This window comes from Oncorhynchus tshawytscha, linkage group LG15 (assembly GCF_018296145.1).
Source record: "Oncorhynchus tshawytscha isolate Ot180627B linkage group LG15, Otsh_v2.0, whole genome shotgun sequence".
Taxonomy (NCBI): Eukaryota; Metazoa; Chordata; class Actinopteri; order Salmoniformes; family Salmonidae; genus Oncorhynchus; species Oncorhynchus tshawytscha.
This window is the reverse complement of record NC_056443.1, coordinates 31,451,960-31,463,193: the sequence shown is the minus strand read 5'-3', so window position 1 is coordinate 31,463,193 and position 11,234 is coordinate 31,451,960. Positions and strand designations below refer to the sequence as shown.

Below are 11,234 nucleotides of genomic sequence, written 5' to 3'. Positions count from 1 at the left end.
AAGCCCCCCCCTCCCATCCTGCTGATGAGAGCTGCTGAACAACGCACCGTGCCAGAGATGCGTAATGAGAAAGCCATTTCTACAAAGATTAGCTCAGTGGGGAACTGGGGATGCCCTGATGTGCCATCTACTACCTATATTAACAGAGTTTCATTAAACAGACCTAGGAGCAAAACGTTTCTGTACAACATTTAATCAAACTGACTCATTTGGCGATGTTCCATATCTATTAATTGGCACAAAACGAAGCCTGTAAACAAAAAACTGTTCATTGTGAAAGTTTCTCCATTTAGCCATTCATATGAAATATTGTATTTTTTATTATTTTTAACTTTTATTTAACTAGGCAAGTCAGTTGAGAACAAATTATTTTTTTTACAATGACGGCCTACACCGGCCAAACCCTAACCCGGCCAATTGTGCGCCGCCCTATGGGACCCGATCCCAGGTCTGTAGTGACGCCTCTAGCACGGAGATGCAGTGTCTTAGACCGCTGTGATACAGCCTGGAATTGAACCAGGGTCTGTAGTGACTGACGCCTCTAGCACGGAGACGCAGTTTCTTAGACCGCTGTGATACAGCCTGGAATTGAACCAGGGTCTGTAGTGACGCCTCTAGCACTGAGATGCAGTGTCTAAAACCGCTGTGATACAGCCTGGAATTGAACCAGGGTCTGTAGTGACTGACGCCTCAAGCACGGAGACGCAGTTTCTTAGACCGCTGTGATACAGCCTGGAATTGAACCAGGGTCTGTAGTGACGCCTCTAGCACGGAGATGCAGTGTCTTAGACTGCTGTGATACAGCCTGGAATTGAACCAGGGTCTGTAGTGACGCCTCTAGCACGGAGATGCAGTGTCTTAGACCGCTGTGATACAGCCTGGAATTGAACCAGGGTCTGGAGTGACTGACGCCTCTAGCACGGAGATGCAGTGTCTTAGACCGCTGTGATACAGCCTGGAATTGAACCAGGGTCTGTAGTGACTGACGCCTCTAGCACGGAGACGCAGTTTCTTAGACCGCTGTGATACAGCCTGGAATTGAACCAGGGTCTGTAGTGACGCCTCTAGCACTGAGATGCAGTGTCTAAAACCGCTGTGATACAGCCTGGAATTGAACCAGGGTCTGTAGTGACTGACGCCTCAAGCACGGAGACGCAGTTTCTTAGACCGCTGTGATACAGCCTGGAATTGAACCAGGGTCTGTAGTGACGCCTCTAGCACGGAGATGCAGTGTCTTAGACCGCTGTGATACAGCCTGGAATTGAACCAGGGTCTGTAGTGACGCCTCTAGCACGGAGATGCAGTGTCTTAGACCGCTGTGATACAGCCTGGAATTGAACCAGGGTCTGAAGTGACTGACGCCTCAAGCACGGAGACGCAGTGTCTTAGACCGCTGTGATACAGCCTGGAATTGAACCAGGGTCTGTAGTGACTGACGCCTCAAGCACGGAGACGCAGTTTCTTAGACCGCTGTGATACAGCCTGGAATTGAACCAGGGTCTGAAGTGACGCCTCTAGCACTGAGATGCAGTGTCAGACCGCTGCGCCACTCGGGGCCTGAATATATGCGTAGCGCTGCTTCTTCTCTTTCTCAAACTGCACAAAGCACCTGTCAAACTACGTGATTCTCTGAATAACACAGGGGATTTCGTTATGCACGGGACTAGCTTTGTCAGAGGAACTTGGGAGTTTGTAAAAAAACAAACAGTTATTCTGTCCGGAACACCCCTGGCCATGTAAAAACGACCACCATGCAGACTCAGACGGGACAAAAAATATATACATATGTGGTGTTTTGTGTTCGTGCACATAATGACATTACCCAACTTCCCCTAGTAAAACTAATCCCGGTCGAATAGTGAATGACTCAATTGTGAGTGAATAAGTGTCAAATAAGAGGAACGTATATGAATGTTCTGTTTTTGGGGGCTTTATGACCAACTATGAAAACTTGAATGACTTGAAGCTTGATGTGTCCCAGGGTGCATTGCTACAAAAGGGTCTGCCGCCAAAACCGGACCCCCCTCACCATTACCCCCAAAACAGGCCCCGCTCACATCTTCTGTCCTGGTCAGTGTGACTTTAACCAGAGAGGACAGAGGAGAGTAGAGGAATTCAGCTATTTAACAAACACATACTGACACGCGCAGTCACACACACGCAGTCACACACACACGGAGTCACACACACACACGCAGTCACACACACACACGCAGTCACACACAATGCTGCTCCTCCTCTCTCGTGCTCCAAAACTCAGAGGTGTCACAGTGTCGGCTGAGGGCTGCTGATTTACTAAGACATAGTTCTGGTGTGATGCTGCTGATTTACTAAGCCATAGTTCTGGTGTGATGCTGCTGATTTACTAAGACATAGTTCTGGTGTGATGCTGCTGATTTACTAAGACATAGTTCTGGTGTGATGGCAGGCAGGGCTCCAATGATCAGACCCAGCCAAGAGGAAGAGGAGAGGGAGAAAGAAAAAGGGAGAGTGCCTTCTGAAGGTATTCAGAACTCTGACTTGTTCCACATTTTGTTACGTTACAGCCTTCTTCTAAAAAAAAATGTTTTTTCAATCCTCCGCAATCTACACACAATACCCCATTATGACAAAGCGAAAAACAGGTTTTTAGAAATGTTTGCAAATGTATTAAAAATAAAAAACAGATACCTTATTACATAAGTATTCAGACTCTTTGCTATGAGACTCGAAATTGAGATCAGGTGCATCCTGTTTCCATTGATCTTCCTTTCCACCAGTGTTAAATTCAATTGATTAGACATGATTTGGAAAGAAACACAGAAGTCTATATAAGGTCCCACAGTTGACAGTTCATGTCAGAGCAAAAACAAAGCCATAAGTTTGAAGAAATTGTCCGTAGAGCTCAGAGACAGGATTGTGTCGAGGCACAGATCTGGGGAAGAGTACCAAAACTTTTCTGCACCATCATTCTTAAATGGAAGAAGTTTGGAACCACCAAGACTCTTCCTAGAGCTGGACGCCCGGACAAAATGAGCATTCGAGGGAGAAGGGAATTGGTCAGGGAGGTGACCAAGAACCCGATATTCACTCTGACAGAGCTCTTGAGTTCCTCTGTGGAGATGGGAGAACCTTCCAGAAGGACAACCATCTCTGCAGCACTCTACCAAACAGGCCTTTATGACATAACAGCCATCTTGGAGTTTGCCAAAAGGTCCCCAAAGAATCAGACCATAATAAACAAGATTCTCTGGTCTGATGAAACCGAGATTGAAATCTTTGACCTGAATGCCAAGCATCATGTCTGGAAGAAACCTGACACCATCCCTACGGTGAAGCATGGTGGTGGCAGCATCATGTCTGGAAGAAATCTGACACCATCCATACAGTGAAGCATGGTGGTGGCAGCATCATGTCTGGAAGAAACCTGACACCACCCCTACAGTGAAGCATGGTGGTGGCAGCATCATGCTGTGAGGATGTTTTTCAGCGGCAGGGACTGGGAGACTAGTCAAGATCGAGGGAAAGATGAACGAAGCGAAGAACAGAGAGCTCCTTGATGGAAACCTGCCCCAGAGACCTCAGGACCTCAGAGTAGGGCTCAGGACCTCAGAGTAGGGCGAAGGTTCACCTTCCAACAGGACAACGAACCCAAGCACACAGCCAAGACAATGCAGGAGTGGCTTCGGGACAAGTCTCTGAATGTCCTTGAGTGGCCCAGCCAGAGACCGGACTTAAACCTGATCAAACATCTCTGAAGAGACCTGAAAATAGCGATGCAGCAACGCTCCCCATCCAACCTGACAGAGTTTGAGAGGATCTGCAGAGAAAAATGGGAGAAACTCACCAAATACAGGTGTGCCAAGCTTGTAGCATCATGCCCAAGAAGACTCAAGGCTGTAATCGCTGCCAAAGGTGCTTCAACAAAGAGTAAAGTGTCTCAATACTTACATAAATATAATATTTACAATTTCTATAAAATTAGCAAACATTTCTAAAAACCTGTTTTTACTTTGTCATTATGGGGTATTGTGTGTAGATTGATGACGGGGGAAATAAACAATTCAAACAAGATGTGGGAAAAGTCCAGGGGTCTGAACACTTTCCTAAGGCACCGTGTACATGAGCGCGAGAGAGAGCGAGAGCAAGGCTTCATTCTGTCTAATTCCCTACAACTGGATGACCATATTCAGAACAGCTCATTAACTCCCTACACACACCCCCATACACCATTCTAACCTAACATTAGTACAGCAACTAGGAAACAGTCTACCCACTTCTACTCAGTCATAACCCCCTACCTACCACAGTGTGCTCCCCAACCCTGAAACCCTACCATTCCCCTGCCATCTACCCTTTAACCTCCTGGATGTGCCCTGCAGAGAACTTAACCGCTTAACCCGGTCTGGACGCAGTAGGAGATGGAAAGCCGGAGGGGCCAAAACACCTACGTTACACACAGACACAACGGAATGTGATTTATCTTTTTTTCGACCTCTTTAGTCCATACTATTAACCCTTGACCTATTGACTTATAATGAAACAGGGAACTCTTCAACGTGCCTTTTTTGGGTTGGGATTGTGTTAGCTACAACAGGTATGGTGATGGCAGCATCATGCAGTGGGGATGTATTTCAGAGGCTGGGACTGGGAGACTAGTCAGGATCGAGGGAAAGGTGAGCGGAGCAAAGTACAGAAATAGGGGTACAACACCAGGTAGAGGCTGTGGGAGGTACTACACCAGGTAGGAGCTGTGGGAGGTACTACACCAGGTAGGAGCTGTGGGAGGTACTACACCAGGTAGGAGCTGTGGGAGGTACTAGACCAGGTAGGGGAGGTACTAGACCAGGTAGGGGAGGTACTAGACCAGGTAGGAGCTGTGGGAGGTACTAGACCAGGTAGGAGCTGTGGGAGGTACTAGACCAGGTAGGAGCTGTGGGAGCTAGACCAGGTAGGAGCTGTGGGAGGGACCAGGTAGGAGCTAGACCAGGTAGGAGCTGTGGGAGGTACTAGACCAGGTAGGAGCTGTGGGAGGTACTAGACCAGGTAGGAGCTGTGGGAGGGAGGTACTGGGAGACCAGGTAGGAGCTGTGGGAGGAGGTACTAGACCAGGTAGGAGCTGTGGGAGGTACTAGACCAGGTAGGAGCTGTGGGAGGTACTAGACCAGGTAGGAGCTGTAGACCAGGGGAGGTACTAGACCAGGTAGGAGCTGTGGGAGGTACTAGACCAGGTAGAAGCTGTGGGAGGTACTAGACCAGGTAGAAGCTGTGGGAGGTACTAGACCAGGTAGAAGCTGTGGGAGGTACTACACCATGTAGGGACTGTGCGAGGTACTACACCAGGTAGGGGCTGTGCGAGGTACTACACCAGGTAGGGGCTGTGGGAAGTATGGAGAGTGTGGAAAGTTGTGCTTAGGGTAAGTGGTGTGTAGGGTAAGTGGTGTGTAGGATAAGTGGTGTGTAAGATAAGTGGTGTGTAGGATAAGTGGTGTGTAGGATAAGTGGTGTGTAGGATAAGTGGTGTGTAGGATAAGTGGTGTGTAGGGTAGGTGGTGTGTAGGGTAGGTGGTGTGTAGGGTAGGTGGTGTGTAGGGTAGGTGTGTGTAGGATAAGTGGTGTGTAGGTGGTGTGTAGTGGGTGTAGGTGGTGTGTAGTGGGGTAGGATAAGTGGTGTGTAGGGTAAGTGGTGTGTAGGTAAGTGGTGTGTAGGGGTGGTGTGTAGGATAGGTGGTGGTTGAGGTGGTTATAAGTGGTGTGTAGGGTAGGTGGTGTGTAGGGTAGGTGGTGTGTAGGGTAAGTGGTGTGTAGGGTAAGTGGTGTGTAGGATAGGTGGTGGTTGATTACCTTTTTTCATTGCCATAAGATTTCTGGGCAACCTTTGCATGCAGGATCAGGACAGTTTGGTCTCCTCGCTCCTTCAGGTAATTCCTCATCGCTTCTCTGTGAAGAAGGGAAGAGAGGGGAGAAGTTAGAAAAAGAGGGATGGAAAGAGGGAGAGATGAGAGAGAGGTTTGTTATCCATCCATTGAAATAAACAAGTTATACATGACAGAAGTGACAGAGTTAAAGTATACTGATCAAAAATATAGAAGCAACATGCAACAATTTCAACGACTTTCCTGAGTTACAGTTCATATAAAGAAATCACTCAATTTAAATAAATAAATTAGGACCTAATCTATGGATTTCACGATTGGGCAGGGGTGCAGCCATGGGTGGGCTTGGGAGGGCATAGGCCCACCCACTGGGAGCCAGGCCCACCCAATCAGAATTAGTTTTCCCCACAAAAGGGCTTTATTACTCCTTAGTTTCATCAGCTGTCCGGGTGGCTGGTCTCAGGCGATCCCGCAGGTGAAGAAGCCGGATGTGGAGGTCCTGGGCTTGTTTGGTTACACGTGGTCTGCGGTTGTGAGGCTGGTTGGACATACTGCCAAATTCTTTAAAGCGATGTTGGAGACGGCTTATGATAGAGAAACTAACATTCAATTCTCTGGCAACAGCTATGGCGGACATTCCTGCAGTCATCCGGCTAATTGCACACTTGAGACATCTGTGCCATTGCGTTGTGTGACAAAACTGCACATTTCAGAATGGCCTTTTATTGTCCCCAGCACAAGGTGCAGCTGTGTAATGATCATACTGTTTAATCAGCTTCTTGATATGCCACACCTGTCACAAACAGCGATGGAAGAAAAAGAAAAAAATTCACAGAAAATTTGAGAGAAATAAGCTATGTGTGTATGGAAAATTTCTAGGATCTTTTATTTCAGCTTATGAAACATGGGACTAACACTTTACATTTATATTTTTGATCAGTATAGATAAAACCAAAAAACAGGAACGTGAAAATTCAGGGTCACTAAGACTAACATTTGAAACATGGAGAGACGGGAACATTTTGACAAGTTCCAGTTTGATTAGCCAATTCTCTGGTGTGCTGAAGGTTGTGTTGCTTACACACACACACACTCTGCACACACAAACCGCTCACACACAGACACATGGACACACACAGTTCGGTGCCAAAACCTATGTTCTCTCCAGCTGGGTTGACTGAAAGGAGAGGAAAAAGAAAACTCCAAAGCCCTGAGCTCACCACCAAAGCCCTGCGCTCACCACCAAAGCCCTGCGCTCACCACCAAAGCCCTGCGCTCACCACCAAAGCCCTGCGCTCACCACCAAAGCCCTGAGCTCACCACCAAAGCCCTGCGCTCACCACCAAAGCCCTGCGCTCACCACCAAAGCCCTGCGCTCACCACCAAAGCCCTGCGCTCACCACCAAAGCCCTGCGCTCACCACCAAATCCCTGCGCTCACCACCAAATCCCTGCGCTCACCACCAAATCCCTGAGCTCACCACCAAAGCCCTGAGCTCACCACCAAAGCCCTGAGCTCACCACCAAAGCCCTGAGCTCACCACCAAAGCCCTGAGCTCACCACCAAAGCCCTGAGCTCACCACCAAAGCCCTGAGCTCACCACCAAAGCCCTGCGCTCACCACCAAAGCCCTGAGCTCACCACCAAAGCCCTGCGCTCACCACCAAAGCCCTGAGCTCACCACCAAAGCCCTGCGCTCACCACCAAACAATCCACATCTCGTGTTAAAATATTGCAAAGGCCCGTGCTCCAATGACTTCTGTCACCTCAGCAAAAACATAAATGGGTTTCCATCGCATTTTCAACTCTACTTACGGTTTCGGCACAACAAATGTTGCGTTATAGAGCGAATGTGGCCACTCCGCTCTTAGCAACAGTGCTCTAGCCAACAGCTACCAGCTACAGGGAAGGGTATAGTCTACATAATGGACAAAAGAGCAGGATTTCTATTTGTCAAAGGGAAGCCAAGCGTCGATCATCGTGTCACCAGAATGAGACCCTCGATATTTATTGTAAAAGAGCATCAAGCTCATCACTTTGCAATTTCACCACCCTGTGAAGTTCATGATAATAAACTGTTCCGAGTCGTAGCGGGAGAACGGAACACCATGTCGTCGTGTGGCTAAGTTTACTTTGATTTGATGGTTATTATGTCAATGTCTGCGCATAAAAACGTTTCCACCACCATTTCTCACATAATTCATTTTACCGGCACAAAAAGATCCCACCTTGTCTAGTGTATTTTTTATTTTATCTACATTTGGAAATTTGACCGAAAAATGTGCTGTTTCCATCAGGCCGAATTATCCAACGTTCTTTTCTGGCATAAAAAATGTTGGATAGACACCTGCTTACTGTGCGTGTACTCGTTGAGAAGCACACAGCTACAGATCTTCAGACTAGCAGGGGTCAAGGGTCACCCTTGCGGACGACACAACAGTGGTAGGCTTGATTACCAACAACGACGAGACGGCCTACAGGGAGGAGGTGAGGGCCCTCGGAGTGTGGTGTCAGGAAAATAACCTCACACTCAACGTCAACAAAACTAAGGAGATGATTGTGGACTTCAGGAAACAGCAGAGGGAACACCCCCCCATCCACATCGATGGAACAGTAGTGGAGAGGGTAGCAAGTTTTAAGTTCCTCGGCATACACATCACAGACAAACTGAATTGGTCCACTCACACAGACAGCATCGTGAGGAAGGCGCAGCAGCGCCTCTTCAACCTCAGGAGGCTGAAGAAATTCGGCTTGTCACCAAAAGCACTCACAAACTTCTACAGATGCACAATCGAGAGCATCCTGGCGGGCTGTATCACCGCCTGGAATGGCAACTGCACCGCCCTCAACCGTAAGGCTCTCCAGAGGGTAGTGAGGTCTGCACAACGCATCACCGGGGACAAACTACCTGCCCTCCAGGACACCTACACCACCCGATGCTACAGGAAGGCCATAAAGATCATCAAGGACATCAACCACCCGAGCCACTGCCTGTTCACCCCGCTGCCATCCAGAAGGCGAGGTCAGTACAGGTGCATCAAAGCTGGGACCGAGAGACTGAAAAACAGCTTCTATCTCAAGGCCATCAGACTGTTAAACAGCCACCACTAACATTGAGTGGCTACTGCCAACACACTGTCAATGACACTGACTCTACTCCAGCCACTTTAATCATGGGAATTGATGGGAAATGATGTAAATATATCACTAGCCACTTTAACTATGCCACTTGGTTTACATACTTATCTCATATGTATATACTGTACTCGATATCATCTACTGTATCTTGCCTATGCTGCTCTGTACCATCACTCATTCATATATCCTTATGTACATATTCTTTATCCCCTTACACTGTGTATAAGACAGTAGTTTTTTTGGGAATTGTTAGTTAGATTACTTGTTCGTTATTACTGCATTGTCGGAACTAGAAGCACAAGCATTTCGCTACACTCGCATTAACATCTGCTAACCATGTGTATGTGACAAATAAAATTTGATTTGATTTGATTTGACCCTGAGCAGACACAATGGCCCATTTGCACAGATGTCAGTGTCACCTTGACACGTCCAGAGACACAGAAAGGGAGTCATACACATACATTAGGGCTGGGAGATATGGCCAAAATATCATAGCACTACATTTTTTGTTGTTGACAGGATGATGCTATTTGACGGTATGATGCTATTTGGCGGGATGATGGTATTCGGCGGCATGATGCTATTTGGCGGCATGATTCTATTTGGCGGCATGATGCTAGCTATTTGGCGGGATGATGCTAGCTATTTGGCGGGATGATGCTAGCTATTTGGCGGGATGATGCTAGCTATTTGGCGGGATGATGCTAGCTATTTGGCGGGATGATGCTAGCTATTTGGCGGGATGACGCTATTTGGCGGGGTGGCGGTATTTGGCGGGATGATGCTATTTGGCGGGATGGCGATATTTGGCGGGATGATGCTAGCTATTTGGCGGGATGATGCTAGCTATTTGGCGGGATGATGCTATTTGGCGGGATGATGCTATTTGGGATATGATGCTATTTGGCGATATGATGCTATTTGGCAGGATGGCGGTATTTGGCGGGATGATGCTATTTGGCGGGATGGCGGTATTTGGCGGTATGATGCTATTTGGCGGTATTTGGCGGGATGATGCTATTTAGCGGGATGATGCTATTTGGCGGGATGATGCAATTTGGCGGTATTTGTGGTTTTTGAATAATACCAGTTCTAGGAGTAGTGCTTGACCTTAGGGTCAACACATACATTTGAAGTGTTTTTAAATGGGGCTCTCTGCATTCCGATTGTTTTATACTGTTCAATTGTACTTCAACCAAAAGGCGATATTGCATACCTTTTAACCTTTATTTTTATTTTACCTTTATTTAACTAGGCAAGTCAGTTAAGAACAAATTCTTATTTTCAATGACTGCCTAGAAACAGTGGGTTAACTGCCTGTTCAGGGGCAGAACGACAGATTTGTACCTTGTCAGCTCGGGGATTTGAACTGGCAACTTTTGGTTACAAGCCCCAAATGCGATTGGACTTGTGTGGACTTGTGTGAACTGTTGGGTGAACTGTTGGAATCATGGAAATTATCAGGGTAATTGTGGGAATGATTATTCTAATTCTATAGTTAGAATATAATACTGGGCACTTTGAACACAGTGTTGTTTGACATGACAATGAATGAAAAAGCCAAAGAGGCATTATTGTGACAGGGGTAGGAACCAAAGTGTTGGTCAGTGTTTCCCAGGGGAGTGGGACCCTATAAACCTTGGCTACATTAAATGTTTTCTTACTTCATGTAGCCAACATATTCATGCGTCCCCTATTTCTCTCGGATTGAGAAGATACGGTTGCACAAACATGCTTATTTAGGTCTCCACCAGCACTGCTATCAGGCTGTATTAGCTAGACAGCTAGCCAAATAATGCAGCTAGCTAGAGAATAATCAAATAAACATACTTGCTGTTTGCAGACAGTAAGACATACAAACTAATAGTGTAATTATAGAACGCTTGTGGATTTATATTAAGAAGTGGAAACAGCATCGTTGTCATCAACATATTGTTGCGTCTGCTGCACAGACTGAAGAGAATGTTTGGCAAATTATCTTGTGGTCGAAAAACCTCACTCCATGAGCGACCAGGTGCGGGTGGCATATCACTTTTAACAAACCATACATTGGTTATAGAAGGGCAAGTAAAAACCAAAACGGGTCCGTGCATCAATAGTGGTGTCTAGTAAAATACAGTATACCACCCAGTCCACACACACACTAGACAGGCCTATTTTACGGAAAGCAAGGAGCCCCCTGAACCACGAGAGGGAGGGCTAGAAGGAGGGAGGCAGGGAACCACAGGTTACTACACTT

General features: G+C 47.1%; 1 protein-coding gene across 1 annotated transcript in view; it reads right to left on the bottom strand.

Moving 5' to 3' along the window:
- The window catches only part of LOC112237317 (suppressor of hairless protein homolog), a 95,878-nt gene that overhangs the window by 27,042 nt on the left and 57,602 nt on the right, over positions 1-11,234 (bottom strand). The window contains exon 3 of the mRNA XM_042298469.1: positions 5,824-5,919. Coding sequence (XP_042154403.1) covers positions 5,824-5,912 — 89 coding nt within the window. The 5' untranslated portion in view covers positions 5,913-5,919. The remainder of the gene's footprint in view (positions 1-5,823; positions 5,920-11,234) is intronic.